General features: G+C 44.5%; 1 protein-coding gene across 1 annotated transcript; it reads left to right on the forward strand.

Annotated features, from left to right (window-relative positions):
* The first annotated feature begins 1,602 nt into the window (after window positions 1–1,602).
* On the forward strand, window positions 1,603–24,052 carry USP39 (ubiquitin specific peptidase 39). Its single transcript, XM_079791577.1, has 13 exons — window positions 1,603–1,931; window positions 4,561–4,630; window positions 5,097–5,191; window positions 6,583–6,719; window positions 7,864–8,016; window positions 9,401–9,626; window positions 10,896–10,973; window positions 12,944–13,011; window positions 13,816–14,004; window positions 17,645–17,787; window positions 20,108–20,243; window positions 21,950–22,036; window positions 22,867–24,052. Exons 1-13 carry the CDS (start codon window positions 1,664–1,666, stop codon window positions 22,912–22,914), a joined length of 1,698 nt encoding a protein of 565 aa, XP_079647703.1. The 5' UTR covers window positions 1,603–1,663; the 3' UTR covers window positions 22,915–24,052.

The following is a 24,052-nucleotide window of genomic DNA, read 5'->3' on the forward strand; positions in this document are numbered from 1 at the left end:
GGGACAACCCCCGTCCGTGCACGAATTTTGTGCACCGGGCCTCTAGTAACAAATAATTGTTGAGAACTGATTATCGAGAACTGCTTATCAAAGTTCGCATTGTTGATCAGTTGTTAGAATTCGACCACGATTGTTTGGACTTAATGAACAATGGCATTTTTTGGGATTGGCAATGACGAAAACATTTTGTAACTGTCTCTCAGACGATACACATTGTACTGCGTGCTAGTAAGCTAGTTAAACAAGTGATGTCATTACAAATCAGCTATTCAGATAATTTAGGTAAGTAATTTATTTATTTATTTCATAAATACATAAATTTTCTTGAATTTAGCAGACAGTACTCGTATTATTTATATTTTATAGTGGCGGCAAAAAGTCTAGCGCCAGCCTTGAAAGTGACACTTACGACTTACGTTATGGCAAATTCAGAGGAAAAATAATACAAGTTAGTATTGTTATTATTTAGAAAGAAATATAGGATTAAAATAATTTTTAAAATATAGTTACTTTATAACAATCAAATTAATTTAATTTATAAACTAACAATAAAATATGTTCATGTAATTATGTACCTACTTACTGTGTTTTTAAGCAATACGTATATAATAATTTATAATATAATTTTAAATTATTTTTTTTAGATTTTTAACATAATGAGTAAGAAAAGAGGATGCAAATTCAACGATGATCTAAGAGGTGAATTTCCTTTTATTAAAAAAACCAAAAGCGATTACAATATAGACCAAATTTTTCATCAAGAACCCCCCCCCCCCCCCCCCACCCGAAACTGGTTTGGCTCAGTGGATAGAGTGTTGGCCTGCGGACTCAAGGGTCCCAGGTTCGATTCTGGTCAAAGGCATGTACCTTGGTTGTGGGTACATCCCCAGTAGGGAGTGTTCAGGAGGCAGCTGATCGATGTTTCTCTCTCATCGATGTTTGTAACTCTCTATTCCTCTCTCTTCCTCTATGTAAAAAAATCAATAAAATATATTAAAAAATAAAAGAACCCCCCCTCCCATCAATGGTGTCCCGCTTTACCAATGTTAAAATCTGGTCACCTTAGTTTTGGGGCACAATGCATCTTTTTTTTTTTTTTTTTTAAATCCTCACCCAAGGACAATTGATTTTTAGGGAGAGTGAAAGAGAGAGGTAAAGACAGAGAAAAACATCGAAGTGAGAGAAAGACATGGATTGGCTACCTCCTGCAAGGCCGACCAGGGCTCAGGCCGGGGAGGAGCCTGCCACCGAGGTACATGCCCCTGACCGGAATCGGCATCGAACCCGGGACCCTGGGTCCGCGGCCGACGCTCTAGCCACTGAACCAAATCTGTAGGGCCAATGTATCTTGAAGAAATCTGGGACCCAGTGGCGGCTTCCTTTTTTACCCAGAAATCCTACAGCCAGTCAAAAGTTCCAGTCCCTTTAAGCTGGAAATTTGGGGCAAGGTGGCAGTAGCCCTGCAGGTCGCTCTCAGCTGCGCACGCAGCCGCCCAGAGGCCGCTGGAGGCGCCCTACCGCCTAGTTTTCGGTGGCACGATTTGTCCCCTTCGGCGACTCGTAGAGAGCCTTGGGTTGGACACAGCGCTGCTCCTGATTGGCTGCCTCCCGCGCGCTCCGGAGTCCGGGGCCCCCGCGCTGAGCGACTCTGCCGGTAGTGGCGATGTCCGGCCGGTCCAAGCGGGAGTCTCGTGGTTCCACCCGCGGGAAGCGCGAATCCGAGTCACGGGCCAGCTCGGGTCGCGTCAAGCGGGAGCGAGATCGGGAGCGGGAGCCCGAGGCGCCGATCGCCCGCGGCAGCCCGGTGCGCGTGAAGCGGGAGGTCGAGTCGGCGAGCGCGCGCGAGGCCCCGGCCCCGGTGGTGCCCGCCGTGCGGGTGAAGCGGGAGCGCGAGGCGGACGAAGACTCCGAGCCTGAGCGGGAGGTGCGAGGTGCGCGGGGCCGGGCCGGGCTCGGGCTGCACTCCCGCGTTCTCCTTTTCCCTCTCCAGCCTTTCCTCCCCGGGGGCTGGGGTGGGGGGAATCACTCTTCACCGGTGTCCGCGACACGACTCCCGGCTGCGTCTTAAGAAGGATAGGCGTCTGAATGATAACCACAGTTACACAATTTCTAAGCAACAGCAGTAACAGTAGCAGCTTTACTTTATCGAGTGCCTAACACGGGCTAGGTATTGTGTTAATTATTTTACAGGAGTCACCTTCAATGTTTACAAAACATCTGAGAATCGAGTCTTGCTGTAATTTCTGGAATTAGACTATTCAGAGTTGAAAGCCTGGACGCTGAGCACCCGCACCAGTTATCCTGGCTGTAGCAGACAGGAGATCTGGATTCTAATCCTGACTCTGAGTCACTGTGGTTTGGGAAAGCGGGGTTCGAGTTTTTGCTCTGGTGAGAGAGAGAGAGAGAGAGAGAGAGAGAGAGAGAGAGAGAGAGAGAGAGAGAGAAACAGTGATGTGAGGGAGAAACATTGATCAGTCAAACCTGCAACCTAGCTATGTGCCCTGATGGGGAATGGAGCCGGCAACCTTTTGGTGTCCGGGAGGAAACCCCTACCAGCTGAGCCACCCGGCCAGGGCTGATGTACACTCTTTTTAAAAATATATATATTTTATTAATTTTTTTACAGAGAGGAAGGGAGAGGGATAGAGAGTTAGAAACGTCGATGAGAGAGAAACATCAACCAGCTGTCTCCTGCATACTCCCCACTGGGGATGTGCCCGCAAGCAAGGTACATGCCCTTGACCGGAATTGAACCTGGGACCCTTAAGTTTGCAGGCCAACACTCCATCCACTGAGCCACACCGGTTAAGGCATGATGTACACTCTTAAATCTACCTCGTATCAAGAATTGTGGTCCTACCGGTGTGGCTCATTGGTTGAGCATCAACCCATGAACCAGGAGGTCACGGTTGGATTCTCGGTGAGGGCACGTGCCCGGGTTTTGGGCTGGATCCCCAGTGTAGGGCGTGCAGGAGGCAGCCGATCAATGATTCTCCCTCATTATTGATATTTCTATCTCCCCCTCTCTCTAGAGTCAGTAAACAGAATATTTAAAAAATTGTGAAGAGTCTAAGATCTTACCCTCTTTGCAAGCTACCAAGTTAGCCTGTGGCAGTTTCACGGATGCTGAAGGAAGACATGGGACTGTTGGACCTCAGACAATGTATTCCATTGGTAACAGTAGGCAGAATGTAGCATTGGTGTCATTTCCCGAGTCCAGAGAGCCTGAGTCTTTGATGAGGGGCTGTGAGATTGCCTCCCCCTCTTTTGTCCTCCAAGGTTGTTCGCTATACAAACGTCTTTGACAGGATAGTCTGGAGCTGTTCGTGCCTCTGGTCACAATATGTGCAGAAATACAAGGCAACCCACAACATTGTTCAGCTTAAGAAGTGGAACATAACCAGAATCGTAGGCGCTCCCCTAGGCCCCTTCCCAGCTGTGTCTGCCTTCTTTGCTTAAGTATTCACTTCTGAATATTTTCTGGTCACTTCTGCTTTTACTACCGAAGTTATACTTTTACCTCATATATGTATCCCTAAGTAGTACTGTGTTTTATTTGTATTTGATATAAATGGAATCACACTGTATGTAGTCTCCTTATTTGCCTTTTTTTTTTTTGCTAGCTATCCAGATAGATATTCATGGCTACATAGTGTTCCATTAATGATGTACCAAAATATATTTCCCCATTTTATTTGTGGTGGATATTTCGGTTGTTTCCAGTTTGGGCTCTTTCAAACATTGCTGCAATAAATATTTTTTAGTAAAGTACTCCTGGTACGTGTGTGCAGAAGTTTCTCTATGGTACATAAATAGAAGAGAGATTGCTGGGTTAAAGGGTCTGCATATTTTCAGCTTTGATCTTGCTGTACTATTTTCTAATAGGTTGTAACAGTTCTCACTCCCAGCAATATATGAGCATGCTCATTGCTTCACATATTCGCCAACATTTGGGATTTTCTGATTTTATTTTTTTCCTCTGGTAGGTGTGAAGTGGGTTTATCATGTGCAAGGATATTTGCATTTTCTTGATTATTGATGAGGTTGTATATCTTTTCATATGTTTATGGGCTGTATTTCTTATTTTCTGTTGGGTCATCTGTTTTTTTATTGCTTCACGAGATTAAAAAAAATGTTTTGTTTTTATTTCAGAGAGAGGAAGGGAGAAGGAGAGAGAGAGAAACATCAACGATGAGAGAGAATCATTGATCGGCTGCCTCCTGCACACCCCCTACTGGGGATGGAGCCTACAACTGGGCATATGCCCTGGCTAGGAATCAAACCCTGACCCCCTGGTTCATGGGTCAACACTCAATCGCTGAGCCACACTGGCTGGTCCAGATTTCTTTATGTAATCTGCAAACAAATCATTTGTTGGTTCTATCTGTTTCAAATATATTCTCTCAGTTTGTGGCTTATTCCAATAGTGGGCTTTTTTGTATGTTGCCAAGCCAACATGTATAGGAGCTCACCCTGATTAGCTTTTCCCATTTGTTTCTTTGTTTTCCTGGCATTTGACAGGTTTCCAATTCTCACAACCTATGATGATTTTCCTTTCAGCCAAGAATGGCCGAGTGGATTCTGAGGACCGGAGGAGCCGCCACTGCCCATACCTGGATACCATTAACAGGTTAGTAGGACAGCAATGCCAAGAGCAGCAAAAGAAAAATGCAGTCTATGCAAGAAGTTCTTTGGAATGCACGTTGACCAACACATTCAAAAATTTTATCCCTTTTAAAGCTTTCTGCCCAGAAAATTGTGCTTCTTGCCATGTTCACTAATGTTTGCTCTTTAATGTAAAGTGTCAGAGGACATTTTGTTTTAGGGTGGGCGTAGGCTTTTAGCTCATTTTGAATTTGTGTGGTGAAATAATGGGATCCGCAGTGTCAGTGACAGTAGCAAATTTAAATATTTATTGAGCGCCGCTGTGTGCTGGGTACTACTCTAGGTGCCCATGGTTTATATGTGGCTATTGGACCATCCTCTGCAGGGCGCTGGGTGAGACTGTGGAACACAGAGCCAGTGCTGCTTCACTTGGGTGCTGTCCTGGACCTCCATGCCTGTTAACTGCTTGTGTTTTGTTTTGGTTCTCTTAGGAGTGTGCTGGACTTTGACTTTGAGAAACTGTGTTCCATCTCCCTCTCGCATATCAATGCATATGCCTGTCTGGTGTGTGGCAAGTACTTTCAGGGTAAATACATTTTTGTATTATAAACTTACTAAGTTTGCAGCTCTAGCTGCAGGTCTGCTCCAGAGAGATTTTTCTTAAAGAAACTAAGCAGCTCTTAGGTCTCATAATCCTTATCTTTGTTCCCAGGAAATTGGAATACTCAGAAAATCAATAGAAGGTTCTCTGATTGTTTAGAACCCAAATCCATATGGAAGAGGGAAAGAGCTAGTCACGTGAAAGACTATGTAGGAGATTTCAGAGTCTCTGGATTTTTGAATCTCTGTTGTTTTCTATACTTACGTTTTTCTGAGAATCCTTTGGCTCTAAGGACTTTTTCATTCTGTTTTCTGGAAATTTATTATTTCAATTCATTCAGAACAAACAAATGCTATGTACATAGTATAGTGGATGATGCAAAAGAAATATAAATAACATTCCTTGCTCTTATAAGGATCTTATAGTCAAGGCTAACACACAAAACAATTAGCAAACTCTATAATACTGTAAAGATTACTGCTAACCTGTGTGGCACTGAGTATAAATAAGGAGTAGAAGTATATAAAGATCATTATTAGCTAGAGTATTTGTGTTGAGTTCATGAAGGAGGTGGAGGTGGGACTTGAACTGGTAGGACCTAAAGGTTTGAATGAGGTGAGGAAGAGATATTCTAGAAAGGAGTGCCAACAATGAAGAAAGGTACTTTAGGTACGGGATTGTCCTGACTATGGGCAAATGGAAAGTCAGGACTGAGTGATGAGGGACTGTCACAGGATATGTATATGTGCATATATATGTATGTACGTGCATATATTATATATCAATATATACATAGACATTCCTAACTCAAAAAAATTTTTATTTCTTAATTTTAAAAAATAAGAAATTAACTCATGTCTGTATATACACATGCACACACATTATATATATATTTTTAAATATACATTTATTGATTTCAGAGGGGAAGGGGGGGAGAGAGAGAGAGAAACATCAGTGATGAGAGAGAATCATTGATTGGCTGTCTCCTGCAGGCTCCCAACTCGAGATTGAGCCTGCAACCTGGGCATGTGCCCTTGACTGGAATAGAACTGGGACCCTTCAGTCCGATGCTCTATCCACTGAGCCAAACAGGCGAGGGCCACACATGTATATTTCATATTCATACATATGAAATCAGTTTCCCCAACCAATGTCTTCTGCCATCTAGGGAATAAAGTAACTGTTGTGCTATTCTTGCTAACTTTTGTGATGAGAGAAGTTCATGTGGGAGATTCATTTCATGGATGAAATGAATTGTACTTTGTGTTGCTAATATTAACATGTTCCAGTACAAAACAATGAAAGGAAAATCAAACTTGATCTGTGCCTTTCTGGAATATGCCCTTTTCTCTTCAGCCTTTCATCCTTCCTTACAGGCCGGGGTTTGAAGTCTCACGCCTACATTCACAGTGTCCAATTTAGCCACCATGTCTTCCTCAACCTCCACACCCTCAAGTTTTACTGCCTTCCAGACAACTATGAGATCATCGATTCCTCCCTGGAGGATATCACGGTGTGTGTCCAGAGGGCTGATTTGGAACCAGTTCTCCTGAGAACCATCCCGGGGATCCTGGGATCTGCACCCCCTCTCACCCCCCCCCTCCCCAGGGAAGAGTCTCAGCCCCTTGGTCTTGAAGCGGTTTCTTTCCCTTTGGGAGGAACCAGGGAAACCAAGTAAGGAGGTCAGGATCCATAATTATGGTCTATAGGCTACAGCCTCGCCATCATTCTGCTTTTACTGTTGAGGGTTGGGACTGAAAAAATATGGCTACTTACTAATTGGGGTGAAAGCATTTTTATGAAATAAGTTATCTTTCCACACTTGGAGTGAGGATGTGAATTGGGCCTGGCATAGGACAGTGCATACCAAGCTGCATTCCGTCCTAGCTGCTTTGACGTGATGTGGCCAGAGTGGCCAACCTGTCCCATCTCTGGGCTCCTGTTTGTGACCTGTGCCAAGAGTCACTGTAGTTAAGAAGAAAGTGTGGGAAGTCCTCTTGGGCTTTGTTTAATGTTGGAACTTTTGATTATTATTTTTTTAAGGAAAACTGGGTGTTCAGAGTGTTTGAAATACTGCTAATGCTACTTTTAGCCTATATTTGAAGTTAAAGTGGTTATGGACAGTATTTACAGAGGGAGAAACTGAAGTAAATCCCAGGTTTCAAAGGGAGTTAGTGGTGACTGCTGTCCATCCTGTGACATGGCACATGTAGCTCTAGGACTGGGAAGGATCTGCTCCTGCCCCTCCAGCCCCAGGGGTTATGGGTCTCGGTCTCGCACGCTGGGGTGGAGGTGCTCCTGCTCTGCTCTGGGTCCATGTGCTGGCCCTGACCCTACTGCCTGCAGAGACCCGAGTGTCCTGCCGCTTCTGATAGTGATTGGTCATGGGGTTGGCTGGACCTGTGTTGGAGGGTAAACCTGAGATTCAGTAATGTTGGGCTAAACATAGATATCCCCTTCTAGATTAGTAATGTGGAGAGGGCCTACTCCATGTTACCTCAGTCTTTATACCTATTGTTGGGAGCTCTTTGGGTGTGTGATGAGATGTTCATGACCAAAGGGTTTTTTGTTTTTGGCAGAAATTGCTGTTCGAAATATATCTTATGAACTCTGTAGGCAGCTCTAAAACAACTTACAATTGTCTTTTTGCTTTGCAGTATGTGTTGAAGCCCACTTTCACAAAGCAGCAGATTGCAAACTTGGACAAGCAAGCCAAATTGTCCCGGGCATATGATGGTACCACTTACCTGCCAGGTATTGTGGGCCTGAATAACATAAAGGCCAACGACTATGCCAACGCTGTCCTTCAGGTAGGATCAAGAAGGGTATAGTGAGGGAGAGGTGTGGCGAGGGAACACTGCAGAGATCAGCCAAGAAATGACTACCTGTGACAGAATGCAGTCACATGGTCCCCAGACCCTGAGTCTTACTGAGGACTCTACTTGAATATTTGCTCTCAAATGAGGAGGCCTTTCCTGGCCTCTGGAGCAGCCAGGGAATGAGAGATAGGATTTGTGTGTGGCCTGGCAATACAGGTCAGGGGCAATAACCAGTAGGAAACACATGCTAGGTGATGCATTTTAAAAAAATAGATATATTTTATTGATTTTTTACAGAGAGGAAGGGAGAGGGATAGAGAGCTAGAAACATCGATGAGAGAGAAACATTGATCAGCTGCCCCCTGCACACTCCCTAGTGGGGATATGCCCGCAACCAAGGTACATGCCCCTGACCAGAACTGAACCCGGGACCCCTCAGTCCGCAGGCCGACGCTCCATCCACTGAACCAAACCGGCCAGGGCGGTGATGCATTTTTTAAAATACATTTTTATTAATTTTTAGAAAGAGAGGAACGTGGGGGGAGAGAGAGACAGACAGAGACAGACATCAATATGTGAGTGAAACATCGATTGGCTGCCTCCTTGCCTCCTCCATGCTTTCTGTCTGGGATTGAGCCCACAACCTGGGGATGCTCCCTGTTGGGGAATTAAACTGGCAATCTTTCGTTGCATGGGATAATGCCCAACCAGTGGAGCCACACTGGGCCTGGCTGTGATACTTTTCTTTTTTAAAGAGATTGGGGAAGGTGGGGAGGGGGAGAGAGAGATCGGCTGCCTCCTGTACTGCCTCCTTGTACATGCCCTGACCAGGAATCAAACCTGATCAAACCTGTGACCCTTCAGTGCATGGACCGACACTCTAGCCATGGAGCCACACTGGCCAGGGCTTAAATACCTTTTTTAAAAAACTCGTGTATCATATTCATGTCAGCAGAGTGTCTGCAGAGTTGGACTTTGTGTGAAACTCATTATGAAAGCTATTGCTATAACATGAACTCTGAATGTGAGCATTTACTTCTGACTTTTTAAAAATATATATTTTTATTGATTTCAGAGAGGAAGGGAGAGAGATAGAAACAACAATGATGAGAGATAATCATTGATTGGCTGCCTCCTGCATGCCCTGTACTGAGATGGAGCCCCAACCTGGACATGTGCCCTTGACTGGAATCGAACCTGGGACCCTTCAGTCCACAGGCCAACGCTCTATCCATTGAGCCAAACTGGCTAGGGCTACTTCTGACTCTTTAAGGCTGTCACAGGCACAGCTCTATTAGAAGAACTTCAGTTGGAAGAGCATGGCTCCCAGGGGCCTTGCAGGGGCTTTGGATTAATCAGGATGTTTGACTTCCAGGCTCTGTCTAATGTTCCTCCCCTTCGGAACTACTTCCTGGAAGAAGACAATTATAAGAACATCAAGCGTCCTCCAGGGGATATCATGTTCTTGTTGGTCCAGCGTTTTGGAGAGCTGATGAGAAAGCTCTGGAACCCTCGAAATTTCAAGGCACACGTCTCTCCCCATGAGATGCTTCAGGCTGTTGTCCTTTGCAGCAAGAAGACTTTCCAGATCACCAAGCAAGGTAAGGAGCAGCTCATTTACATTTTTTGATTTTAGGGCAACAAATCTTACTTGATGAATAAACTTCCACTTTGCATTGAACCTTATAGTAGCTAGAGTGAGTGTCCAATGGATCGCATGGTTAGGTTCTGCACTCCTATTTCATCAGCCTTCTTTGGTCAGATTCCCAAGAGGTCTCAGGTGGCTAGAAAACCTGTCTAATTGGTAAATTAACATGTCTGGCTCGGGTGAAGACCAGGAAGCTGGGAAAAGACACTGACCCTTATTAAGCACCTGCCACCTTTGCTACTCATTTTGTCATGTTGCAGAATAGAATATTCTGATGAACTATTTTGATTGTTTTCATCCCTCCAGTTAGTTGTTGCCACGTGAGTAAAGTGGACGCTTTGTAGCTCTTAGTACCTGGATCTCATGTAGTGTCCTCTAGCATCCATGTCAGCTTATACACCTTTCATTCATGGTGCTAGTAGGTTTTAGAGCTGCAGGGATAAGAAATAATTTTTTTCTTCCAGGAACTCCCATCATAGTGGGAAGATAGTTATGTAAAAAGGTGATTATAAGGTATTAAGTGCTCCGATAGAGGAAGTAAAGTGTGCTCTGGGAGGGAGCGTGGAACAAGGACCCCATTGGAACATGTGGGAGGAGGGTTGGGCATCAGAGTGAGGAAGAGACACCTGAGCTTTAGGTGGAGGGGGAGACAGGTCAGGGACATTCCAGGAAGAGAGGATACTGCGGACAGATGCACGGAGGTGCCTGGCTCAGACAGAAGACTGCAATTAGCTGGACTCTTGTATTTCAAGGGAGAATGATGAGGACTGAGTGGAGGTTGGGAGGGAGGGACCAGATTGTGGTTGTCCAGTTTATATGCCTCTATAAGAAGCGTGGTTTATATTCTGACAATAGGGGGAGTCAGTGAAGGCTTTTAAGCAAAGATAGGACATCAGATATATGTTTAAAAAGATTATTCTGGCCGAGGAATGACTTAGAGGGGAAGTTCAATAATAGCTTTTAATGAGATACAGGTTTGGAGCAGAGATGATAATCGAAGGTCCTGGTTGGATCAGAGAGCCTCTGGAGAGAGTCAAGATCAGAAGACTAAGAATTTGACCTTGAGCATTTAATGTCCAGATAGAGGAGGGTGCCCAGGGGATGGGATGGCGTAGCCTAAAAGGAAGGAGGAAACCAGGAGCATGGGGTCAGGCCAACCAGTGCGAGGTTTAGGTTATCACACTGCCTCCCAGCTTCACCGTGTCCCTCCCTTCTTTTCCAGGGGATGGAGTAGACTTTTTGTCCTGGTTTCTGAATGCTCTGCACTCAGCTCTCGGGGGCACAAAGAAGAAAAAGAAAAGTAAGTCATGTCACTTGTAAAAGGGAGCTCTGTTTTGTTTGCTTCCTTTTATTTTTTATTATTTTTTATTTTTAAAATATATTTTTATTGATTTCAGAGAGGAAGGGAGAGGGAGAGAGAGAGAGAAACATCAATGATGAGAGAGAATCATTGATGGGCTGCCTCCTACACGTTCCCCACTGGGGATTGAGCCTGAAACCCAGAGATGTGTCCTTGACTGGAATCGAATCTGGGACCCTTCAGTCCGCAGGCTGACACTATCCACTGAGCCAAACCAGCTAGGGCTGTTTGCTTCCTTTTAAGAACACTTTTCAACTTCCCAACCGTTTCTAATGAACCGTTTAATCTTTGTGTTGGGGTGGTGTCTTTGAACACATGAATTTTGTTCTTGAATAGGCTCCTCTCTATGTTTTTATTAGAATATGGTTATAGCCACTAGAATTTTTAATATGTGGAAATGCATATAATTGTGCTCTAGAAATCCTGGCCCTGCGGGGCTGGGCAGTGTTGTAGACTACTAAAGTTAATGTGAGGAGGACTCCGGGGGTGCAATGCCTGGCTTGCAAGTTGACTGGTAATGCAGACTGGAAGCTATTCCTTGCCTGAGCCTGTACTTGGAGAAAGGAGGCTGGCCTCCATACAGACTCTCAGACCTGTGCTCCTTCACATCCATGTTGGCTTTGCAATGTTAAGACATTTTTTTATGAATGCCAATCAGCTCAGAGATTGCTGAGTTAATTAGCTCAGAGTGCTGAGTGATTTTGGAGTGCTAATGCAGTTTTCTTCCTCTCTTCTTTCTGTGCTCTGGTGGTGCTGATGTTTCTTGATGTGGGATTGTGGCCTGATGTTCCTTTTACTAGATGGCCCTGCACCTCTACCAAGTGTCCTTAGCCTGTACACACCATCTGAGTTGTCTGACTTGTGTCCTTGAGGATTGTAGAACCATGTTGTCCTTTCTGTCTCATTTTTTTGATTCTGTTTTCAATTTTTTTACTTTTGTTAATCCTCACTTGTTCTCCATCGACCTTTTTACAGAGAATGGAAGAGGGGGGGGAGAGACAAAGAGAGATACACATCGATTGGTTGCCTCCTGCACATGCCCCAATTCAGGGTTAGGGGTGAGCCTGCAACTGAGGTACGTGCCCTTGACTGGATTCGAACCTGAGACCCTTCAGTCTGCAGGCTGACACTCTAACCACAGAGCAAAACAGTCTGCTCCATTCTTTAGTTTGTCATTTTTCTTTAATGTTTAATGCATGGTAATCATTGTTTCCCTTTGCAGGCAGCATGTGGTCATGGGAAGTTCCTTGGATGTGCAGTTGACCCTTGAGCAACATGGGGTTAGGGTACCACCCCCTGTGCAGTAGAAAATCTGCATACTGCTATAACACTGACTCCCAAAAAAGTTAACTAGTAAATTGCCTGCTGTTGACTGGAAGCATTACCAATGACATAAATAGTCAACACATGTTATGTATGTTATAAGTATTATATTCTGTAGTCTTACAATAAAGTAAGCTAGAGAAAAGAGTTATTTAGAAAATCAGAAGGAAGAGAAAACACATTCGTAGTATTGTACATACTTATTGAAAAACATTTGCCCATTTATTGAAAAGCAAGGGTCAGCTGAATCTTGTTTTGCTTGTGAAATTTTTTGTGACTCGTAAATCTCCACACTCTGTAAATTATTCATTCATTTCAAATGCATTTAATTTTTCTCTTATGGGCTAGGCCCTGTGCTTAGAGAGTCAAAGGGCATTTTTGTGGAGATGACAGACATAAAATTATTTACACAAAAAATTATAAAGGTACCATGTTGACATACATTGCAAAGATACTTCTATGTTTAGTGACAGCTTTGGATCTGATGATTGGAAGGTGCTCTAAATCAGAAATTTAGAAGTTAGGACTGTATTTTGGAAATGTTTTCCAACCTGACAGAATTTGCATTTTGATTTCTGTTTGTACAGCTATTGTGACGGATGTTTTCCAGGGGACCATGAGGATCTTCACTAAAAAGCTTCCTCATCCTGATCTGGTGAGTGAGTTGAACCTGAGTCTCAGACTGATTATATTGCCTGAGGGGATATAGGATTGACACAGATGCTCAGAGAACCAGTGTGGCCTCTTGCCCAGGAAGAGGTTCTACGATACACCTGCCAAGTGGTGGTTTGCCCATTAGTGAGCTTAGGTTTGGGAGTTAGTGGTTCGATAGGGCCTGCTGGTTTTAAGTGTTCTGGCCATTGGGTGGTGCTGGCATGTTTTTTTCAGAAGTTCAGGTAAGCTTTTTAGATCATTTAAAAGCTTTAAAAATAGTCTAGTATTTAAGTAAACTCTCTGAAGATGGAAGCCTATCCATTCTTGCATTCGTCTATTCAGATGGTGAAACTGCCCAGTCTGATTGACTTCATCCTATATAATAAAAGGGTAATGTGCAAATCCACCTAATGGCGGAATGAGTAGTCGCTATGATGCACACTGACCACCAGGGGGCAGACACTCAATGCAGGAGCTGCCCCCTGGTGGTCAGGGCGCTCCCACAGGGGGAGTGCTGCTCAGCCACAAGCAGGGCTTATGGCTGGTGAGCGCAGCTGTCCGCCTCCAGGGCAGCACTAAGGATGTCTGACTGACATCAGTCAGACATCCCTCAAGGGCTCCCGGACTGTGAAAGGGCACAGGCTGGGCTGAGGGGACCCCCCCCCTCCAGTGCATGAATGTTGTGCACTGGGCCTCTAGTTTCAATATAAAAGAAGCATAATGTGAATGTAACAAAACCTTGTTCTATCTGTGGTGGTCTCTGAGCTGCTCACACTCCTCTCTCTCCTTCTCCCCCCATTTTCAGCCAGCAGAAGAAAAAGAACAGCTGCTTCATAATGATGAGTACCAGGAGACGATGGTGGAGTCCACCTTTATGTACCTCACTCTGGACCTTCCCACCGCACCCCTCTACAAGGACGAGAAGGAGCAGCTTATCATCCCCCAGGTGCCGCTCTTCAACATCCTGGCCAAGTTCAACGGCATCACTGAGAAGGTAGCCCATTTGCACACCAGCCCTGCCCTTACTCTCTCTTGACTTTTTAAAAAAATGTTTTTTTTTACTTTTAGATAGAGAGAGGGAGAGAAAGGTAGAAACATTGATTAGTTGTTCCCTGCACCCCCTCCCCAATCCCCCCACTGGGAACTGAGCCCAAAACTGGGGCACATGCCCTGGCCAGGAATTGAACTGGGGACCTCTTGGTCCATGGGATGATGCTCAACCACTGAACTACACCAACTGGGCTCTTGACTTTTTAATTTTCTTTTTATACTTGGAAATTACCACACATATGTAACGTAATCATTATAAAGTGTTGTCCTAGGTGAGCCTCCCAGACCCCATGCTGTTTCTAGCTGATCACCCCCTAACTCTTAACTTGAGTTATAGTACCCCCTCTTGTTTTCTCAAATGTCCCTTTAAACCTTCTGCCTCTGGTTAGTATGGAGGAAGGAGGGCTATGTAGGACAGTAGAAACTCATAAAGGTAGGAAAAACTCCCATCTTTTAAAAAAATATAACATCAGTATTAAAGTGGGGAAAAACAACTAAAATATAAACCAACAATTTATTCTTACTGTATCAAGTTAAAAGTTTCTTTTTATCTGCTGAGTTGTTGCTTGGTATGATTTCAGTCTTCTTGAATTTAATAAGCTAGTTTTGTGGCCTAATATGATCTGTCCTGGAAAATGTTCCATCTTTGGCCCTAACCGGTTTGGCTCAGTGGATAGAGCGTCTGCCTTCGGACTGAAGGGTCCCAGGTTCGATTCCGGTCAAGGGCATGTACCTTGGTTGCGGGCACATCCCCAGTGGGGGGTGTTCAGGAGGCAGCTGATTGATATTTCTCTCTCATCGATGTTTCTAACTCTCTATCCCTCTCCCTTCTCTGTAAAAACTCAATAAAATATATTAAAAAAAGAAAAGAAAAATAATCTTTGGGTGAAATATTCTATAAATGTCTATTAAGTTGAACTGGTCTAATGTTACTTACATTTAAGGCCATAATTCCCATATTAATTTTCTATCTGGATGATCTATTCATTGATGTGAGTTGGCTATTAAAATCCCCTGTTATTGTATTACTGTGGATTTCTCCCTTTATGTTCATTAATAATTGCTTTCTTTTTTTAAAAAAATATTTATTGTTCAGATTATTACAGTTGTTCCTCTTCCCCCCTCCATAGCTCCCCTCCACCCAGTTCCCACCCCAACCCATGCCCTTATCCCCCCCTCCCCCACTGTCCTGATCCATAGGTGTATGATTTTTTTCCAGTCTCTTCCCTCACCCCCCATACCCATTTCCCCCTGCCAAGGTTTGTCAGTCCACTCCCTTTCTATGCCCCTGATTCTATTATATTCAACAGATTAGTCTGTTCATCAGATTTTTTATTCACTTGATTTTTAGATTCACTTGTTGATAGATATATATTTGTTGTTCATAATTTTTATCTTTACCTTTTTCTTCTTCTTCCTCTTCTTAAAGAATACCTTTCAGCATTTCATATAATCCTGGTTTGGTGGTGATGAACTCCTTTAGCTTTTTCTTATCTGTGAAGCTCTTTATCTGACCTTCAATTCTGAATGATAGCTTTGCTGGGTAGAGTAATCTTGGTTGTAGGTTCTTGCTATTCATCACTTTGAATATTTCTTGCCACCCCCGTCTGGCCTGCATAGTTTCTGTTGAGAAATCAGCTGACAATTGTATGGGTGCTCCCTTGTAGGTAACTAACTGTTTTTCTCTTGCTGCTTTTAATATTCTCTCTTTGTCTTTTGCTCTTGGCATTTTAATTATGATGTGTTTTGGTGTGGTCCTCTTTGGATTCCTTTTGTTTGGGGTTCTGTGTGCTTCCTGGACTTGTAAGTCTATTTCTTTCACCAGGTGGGGGAAGTTTTCTGTCATTATTTCTTCAAATAGGTTTTCAGTATCTTGCTCTCTCTCTTCTTCTGGCACCCCCATAATTCTGATGTTGGTACACTTGAAGTTGTCCCAGAGGCTCCTTATACTATCTTCATATTTTTGGATTCTTTTTTCTTTTTGCTTTTCCAGTTGGGTGTTTTTGCTTCTTTGTATTTCAAATCTTTGACTTGCTTCTTTCGATCCTCTAGTCTGCTGTTGGATCTCTGTATATTATTTTTTATTTCAGTCAGTGTATGCTTAATTTCTAGTTGGTCCTTTTTTATATCCTCGAGGGTCTCGCTAAATTTATCGGCCTTTTCTAGAAAAACCTTATAACCATGGTTTTGAATTCTATATCCAGTCATTTGCTTTCCTCTATTTATTTCATTTGTGACCTGTTTCTTTGTCTCCGCATTTTGGCTGCTTCCCTGAGTTGATAGAGTGGCTTTGTGTGCTAGGTGTCCTATAGGGCCCAGTGGCTCAGCCTCCCCTGTTACCTGCGGTGGTCACTCTTGGTGCACCCTTTTGTGGGCTGTGTGCACAGTCTTGTTGTAGTTAAGCCTTGATTGTTGTTGGTATCACTGGGAGGAATTGATCTCCAGGCCAATTGGCTGTGAGGATCAGCTGTCACTATGCTGAGAGAACTTCTGTGCTGGAGACACCCTTATGGGACAAGACTTGCAAAAGCCTCTGTGCTCAGCTTGGATGGGGTGGAGTCTCAGGGCGGAGCAATCAGCAATGACTTCCCGTCAGCCCTGCCCCAAGAGGCCCCTGGTTCTCAGTGTCCCACGGCAATTGCTGCAAGCACCTCTGAGAGAAAGACGTCCTCGAGCCTCACCCGCCGCCAGACAGTCCAGTTTCTCCCTGAATGAGTCTGGGTCCCCAGAGTCTTGCCCGGAACCAGAGTTCAGAGCAGTTGGGAGCTTCCGTCTCCCTCTCGCTTGAGAAAGCCAGCCATGCACTCAGTTGCCAGCCCTCTCTGTGCACGTGCTTCCACACCTCTGCCCTCCACAGCTCCTTGAGTCTCAGTGTGCTTTTCTCTTTCCTTCTAGTTGTAGAATTTCCACTCAGCCAGCCTTCCTTTGGTACTGGATGATGATCGTTTTGTCTTTTAGTTGTAGTTTTGAAATTGTGCAAGGCAGCAGTTTAGGTGTTTACCTATGCCACCATCTTGGTTTCTCCTTCTATGTGCACTAGCTTTTAAGCATCTTGGTCTGGGTAGGTTGTCCTGGGTCCTCCACCATTCAGTCTCCTGAACATGCTGAGTGAGTCCTCAGTGAATGTTACCTGATAGATTGCACTTGACCCACAAGTCTTGGTACCTTTGAGGAGGAAGGAACGTGGCAGTGTGTTGGCACCTCTGCTGGAACACCCTCAATGATGCGGGTTTCTCACTGCCACATAGTACCTGTTCCATGAGTGCATGCATCCAAAGGCCAGGAAGTTCTTCCTTATTTTGAATTAAGTTAAACTTTTATGGTTTTAATTCTGCAGCTTTTAACATATCCTCTTTTTCACTTGACATTTTTGTTTTTCTTGTAGAAACGGACGCCCACAGTTGAGGTAATTTAGTCAGCTTTAGCCAAAGTCTCCTTCCTAAGCTTTATACATGGTTTCTGGGATCAGGTGTCTTGTGAATTCTAAGTGTAAGGCAATTACATGAAAATCTTAAACCAAAGCAAACCTTGTGCCCTGCTCTGGTACTCGAGCACTAATTTGATAGTTTTCTTTCTATCTCTAGGAATATAAGACTTACAAGGAGAACTTTTTGAAGCGCTTCCAGCTCACCAAGCTGCCTCCATATCTAATCTTTTGTATTAAGAGATTCACTAAGAACAATTTCTTTGTGGAGAAGAACCCAACTATTGTCAACTTCCCTATTACGTGAGTATGACCCCGCTTCAGTTCCTCTTAGGGGGAGTGAGCCTGAATTTCTCATTTTTGTACCACTATTAATTTTTAACTGTTTAGTTGGAAATTGCAAGGAATAGAGCCTACCTATACTATGTAAGTTAAGAGTTCTTATTTGAAGACTATACTGGTAAATACTTCAAGGGCCTCAAGGATAGATGTTTATCTGGAAGCAGTCCCCCTTTACCTTCTTTCCTGTTGTTTGCTGGGAATTGTAGTCTTTTATTCTAGTGAAAAACAGTTGATAAAAATAGAGTAGGACAGCCCTAGCCAGTTTGGCTCAGTGGATAGAGTGTTGGCCTTTGGACTGAAGGGTCCCAGGTTCAATTCTGGTCAAGGGCACATGCCCGGGTTGTAGGCTCAATCCCCAGTGGGGGCGTGCAGAGGCAGCTGATCAATGATTCTCTCTCATTATTGATGTTTCAATTTCTCTCTCCCCCTCCCTTCCTCTCTCTGAAATCAATAAAACATATTTTAAAAAATGTAGAGTAGGACAGGTAGGACTCTGCCTGGCTTTGTAGATACTCCTGAGCAGTTAGATGCATCTGTTTGCTGGTCATCACGTCTTGCACACTGCAGTTGGGTGTGGACAGTGAGGATGACTCCAGGTCTGTACTCACAGTCTATAAAGTTCAAAGGGAGATATCTGTCTAGAAGTGACCACTAGAGTAACACTGTTAGTAGGTCTTGTGAATCCTTTCAGGTTCACATTATTGTGATTCGAGTTGTGAATGTTAGCACATCAGACAGTTCTGCAGAGATTGGAAATATGATATAATCTCTGTTATTCTACCTTGTATTATTTAAATTTACATAAACATTTGTAGGCTAAAAATATATTTTTTCTAAAATTATATAGTTATATCCTCTTAATATTCACATTAACTGTCAATCTATTTTCCTATTTAACTATTTGAAAGTTCTTTTAAAAAATATATATATATATTTTATTGATTTTTTACAGAGAGGAAGGGAGAGGGATAGAGAGCCAGAAACATCGATGAGAGAGAAACATCGACCAGCTGCCTCCTGCACACCCACCACCGGGGATGTGCCCGCAACCAAGGCACATGCCCTTGACCGGAATCGAACCCGGGACCTCTCAGTCCGCAGGCCGACGCTCTATCCACTGAGCCAAACTGGTTTCGGCTTAATAACTGTCTCAGTACAATTTTGTTGCAAAAGGAGGGAGAAGAATCAAAGTGATGCCAAAGCAGGAAGGAGGGCAGATAGCTCTCTTAGGTCCTGCTGCTTCTCCTATGTCTGGTTCCAGGAGATGGCAGGATGGCCAGCGCTCCGAGGGCTCCTACCAGATCTAACTCAGGCCGGATTGGCTCCAGGCCGAGTTCGGAAACCTTTTTTTGCACTTAATTGCTCTTTTGCACTTAATCTACCTCAGGTTGGTTTCTATTATTTGTAACTATTCCTCTTGGCTAAAAGAAAGAAAATCAAATAAAGAAGCAAGATCCGGCCTGGCCCGTGTGGCTCTGTGGTTGACCATTGCTCTATGAACCAGGAGGTCATGGTTTGATTCTTGGTCAGGCCACATGCCTGGGTTGCAGGCTCGATCCCCAAAAGAGGTTATACAGGAGGCGGCCAATCAGTGATTCTCTCGCATCATTGATGTTTCTATCTGTTTCTCCCTCTCCTTGCCTCTCTCTGAAATCAATTAAAAAAAAATTTTTTTTTTTAAAAAGCAAGGTTCCAGAAAATCAAAGAAAAAAGTAAATCAGAATGCCTGGTTTGCCATATTGAAGTTGTTACCATGATTATGTGCAGTGGCAACCCACATAATCATGTGGTTGGGTCTTCCATGGCCTGAGGCCGAGCCGGTGCTGTCTGAACACCGCAGCTGCAGCTGATGCCCAGGCCAGGCAGAGGCTGAGGCGGTCAGCCTGTTGTCTCGATCCTCACCGTCTCAGAGATGGTGACTCATTCTCATCGTAGAAGAGCCTTACGTTAGGTAACCTGCTTAAACTCACACATAGCTCAAAAGTGGCAGAGCCCTGATTTTAGTTCAAGTCTGATTGACTCCAGGCCTACACTGTACTGTTGACTGCTAGAGAGGCTTTTAAAATGTGCTTTTCCCATAGAGCCAGCCTTTCTAGTTTGACTCATTTTTATGGCAGATTATGTGAATTTCCACAAACCTGGACTTCTTTGGGTCTGCAAGCCTACCTAGATCCCAGGTCCTAAGATAGGCTACAGTAGCTTTGTGGTTCATTTGTGAAGGACAGTTTCTCTAACCTGTAGCCTTTGTCTGATGTTCTGGCTTTATTTTCATCGTCACCAGGAATGTGGATCTGAGAGAGTACCTGTCTGAGGAAGTGCAGGCCGTGCACAAGAACACCACCTATGACCTGATTGCCAACATAGTGCATGACGGCAAGCCCTCCGAGGGCTCCTACCGGATCCACGTGCTTCATCATGTGAGTGGTGCTGACTTCTCGTGCACAGAGGGGCACAACAGCTGGTGCTCCTTGGCATGTCAGAGGGCAGCTCCCTTCAGTTTGCCCTTTCTTCACTCTGACTGGGATTCTGCAAGGAATAAGATGTCAGTGATGAGTTTGAGGCAGTGGCTCTCAATTTTGGCTGCACATTGGACTCATCTGGGGAGATTTTAAAATCCTGATATTTGGGTACCACCTCAGGCCAATTACATGAGAACCCTGTAACGTATGCCTGTTGGTTTTCAACTGTGGTAGAAGCCAGGGATCCTGCTAAGTATCCTATAGGCAACCCCCACAGCAAAGAATTATCTGCCTAAAATGTCAGTTAGAGTTAAGAGACTGCATTGGGAGTATCTGGAGATGGGAAGCAGGCATCACTGATGTTTTAAAATTCCACTGTGCAGCCAGCTTTGAGAACCCCTGTCCTGCGCTGCTGCCTTACCACTGAAAGTGGAGTCCTCGGACCTGCAGCCCCCACCTCATGAGAACGTCGTTAGAAATGCGGAACCTCAGGCCCCACCCAAACCTTCTGAATCAGAAGCTGCATTTTAACAAGAACCTCTGATTGATACAAAGTTACATTTTATGAGGTACTTGTCTAGAGGTTCCCTTTCAGCTAAAAAATTTTGTGAATTTGGCTCAAGCTGAAAGTGGATGAAACGTACTTAAGATATATTTGGCATTGCACATATTATTAGCACAGGTTGTTCTAATTTGGTTAGTTTTCTGGGACTGTTCTGTTTACCAAGCGCCTGGGAAGTTCACCAAGTGCTCAATGCATGTTCATTTTGTTTATATTTTTAAAGCACACCTCCAAGACCGGTGTTAATACCACCACTTTACAAGTGAGGAAACCTACTTTCATAGTTGCAGTAATTTATGTACTGAAATCAGTAGACTTAGGATTTAAGCCTAGATATTCTTAACCAGGCCTCAAGCCGGGAATGGGGACTTGATATGTGATCCTCAGCTTTTGTTTAGGTTTCCTGTATTCTGAACTATTGGACTATCTGGAGTATCTACAGTATACTCTATAGTATCTGTCTTTGGCATTTCTTAGAAGTTTGGATGGATGAGGCAGGTGAACTTCCAGGAGTGCCTCTGTCCTAATCCAGAAACCTCTTTTCCCCTTGCTTATGGCTGCATGAAGTGAGGTAGGTTTTGCTGTGTTTGCAGCACTAGTTTTATTGACCAAAAGGAGTGAGTTAATAGGATGAATAGTGTCCAGCAAGGACACTTTTTCTTGACTATCACTGTGTTCTATGGGGTGGGGGTGGGAATGTCCATTGTTAGGTTTTTCCAACAGTTAACACTGTACCTCCTGAGTGTGTCCAGTCTGTCATTTTGGGGCAGCAAAGAGATGTCTTAGGTGAGGAGTAAAGGACTTTTTTCCCTTCTCTTTATTACTCACCTAAATTCTTCTTAAAAGGTATAAGGTGTTTGGACTGTATTATACTTCAAGGAATCTTTGGCAGGAATTGTGTTTGCCAAAATCAACACCCAAAAAGCTCTTTAAATTGAACAATGCCTAGTAGAGGTCATGCACCCTTTTACTTAGGATGACTCCTGCTGGGTGATGTTCTCGTGGCTATTCTGATTCTTCTGACTTCTGACTGTGGTCCCTTCCTTGTATACCCTTTTGGTTTTAGTGAGCAGACTAACCCAGCCCTTCATACTCTTTGCAGGGGACGGGCAAATGGTATGAATTACAAGACCTCCAGGTAACTGACATTCTTCCCCAGATGATCACGCTGTCGGAGGCTTACATTCAGGTGAGTTGGCCGCAGACGTGACCAGTGCCAAATAGATGGGGTGTGGGGTCAGTGAGGAACGATGTGCATGGAGGCAGGAAGTAGGGTTGGGTTGGAGCCTCGGTTAGGCTGGGCACCTGTTGAGATGCACTGAGGAGTGAGGTTATATGGCCTTGAAAGTCTAGGAGTCTAGGAGTCTCCAGGGAAGATGAGCAGGCAGGGAAGTACGGAACACTTAAGAGTGAGCAAGGAGGTTATGTTTATGGCCAGGTTCGTCTTGCACAGGTGTGTGATCTGGTTTCAAGGAGGAAGGGCCTGGAATCATCAGGACATCAGTTAGGAGTCGGCTCTGAAGCTTCCCCAGTTCTCTAGTCAAAGTTAACCCTCTTCTCGACCCCACAGCACTCTCTGCTCTTCATTGGAGCACCAGCCGTGTTATTCCACCTCCTCTGTTGGGTTGAGAGCTGGGGGAGCGGACTGTCTCTGCCTTCTCTTTGTAATTGCCCTAGTACCTGGTGAAGAAGGAAGACTGAGACTAAGGGAAAGCTACAGCTTTATCAAAAAGAGGGCAGACCCTTCTCATTCTAGAATGAACTCCTGACAACTTTGTCTAAGGTTGTAGGCTTGACTATGAGTGCTTTTTCAGAAGGGAGTTTGGAATGGGAAGTAAGAAGGAGATGGAGGGAAAAGTGAAAATCACATGAAAGGGAATTTTCTGGAAATTGTTTCAGGGAACTTAAATGTGTAAGTTGAGCCCCAGGCTATCCGTTGCCTAGGTTAGGATAGGTATTTTGTGAATTCTGTAGATTGAATAGCAGCTCCTAAATATCTATTGAATTCATTTCTTACAGATATGGAAGAGGCGCGATAATGATGAGACCAACCAGCAGGGGGCTTGAAGGAGAAGCCAGCCAGGGCTTGCTCCCAGGGCTTTGTTGAATATGTAAATAAACTACTGCAGTGTGACTGGACCTCCCTGGGCCAGCCTCGTGTCTGTGGGTGTTGGTTCACACCGGAGCATCAGAGGGCCCACCTGCCTGGGACAACTTCGATCAGTTTATTGTAGATGATGTTCTTTCTCTGTCCTGTCTAGCTCCCCTCTAGCTTCAGCAGGCCAGAACGCCTTTACAGATGATGTAATTTATTTCTGAGTAGCTACGAGTATCTGGAGGACAAGATAATTTCTTCTAAGCCTCAAAGCCTCAGGATTCTAGGAATAAGAGCATGAAGCCAGTAGCATTCTTTTTTCTTCCTGGTTTTTTTTAGAAGGAATTAAATATTTTCCTGTTTGTAAACCAGCCTCTTGTTTTATATCCTTCCCTTAGGCTGTTTTTTTTTTTTTTTTAAGCCTCACAAACTCTCTATCCTACAGTCTGTCATCTGGTGGACACCATGCTCGTGTCTTCCTGTCAGATTGTGGGTGGTTTGTCAGCGAGGATTGCATTTGTCTCTAAGTAACAAAATATCTGACCAAAAGCGATCGATTATCATTGTACTTAACGAGAAGTCCAGAGGTGAATGGTTTCAGCCTGTGGTGCAGGGCTGTGAGGGAAGAGGGACAGAAGGACGGTCAGAAGAGCAGCTGGCTGCAGTGCAATTCTTAGAGCCTCAGCCAGGCCAGCGGGAGCCAGAGAAAGCTCGCCTGTCAGAAGAAGCACGCAGAAATGGCTTTCGTCCAGCCCGTCATTGACGAGGAGCAGTCTGGAGAAGTGTGACCTTGGCTGAGCACTGTGCAGGCCTGAAGGGGTGGGAGCTGAAGCTGCAGTGCTGATGGCAGTCAGTCCACTACAGCAAGTCCTCTGCCCCCTTTACTTCTGGGACACAGTACTGTCCTTGCTTCCTTCTGCCTCCGACAGCTTCAACATTTCCTTTGCAGGCTCACCTTCCTCCATCCAGCTGTTAAAAGTTGGGATTCCAAGCCGTGGCCCATGGGGCTCAGCTGGTAGGGCATCCGTTCACTGAAAGGTGGCCAGTTCAATTCCCGGTCAAGGCACATGCCCGGGTTGTGGGCTCGATCCCCAGTAGGAGGCATGTAGG

This window comes from Cnephaeus nilssonii (genome assembly GCF_951640355.1).
Source record: "Cnephaeus nilssonii genome assembly, chromosome: 15".
Classification (NCBI taxonomy): Eukaryota; Metazoa; Chordata; class Mammalia; order Chiroptera; family Vespertilionidae; genus Cnephaeus; species Cnephaeus nilssonii.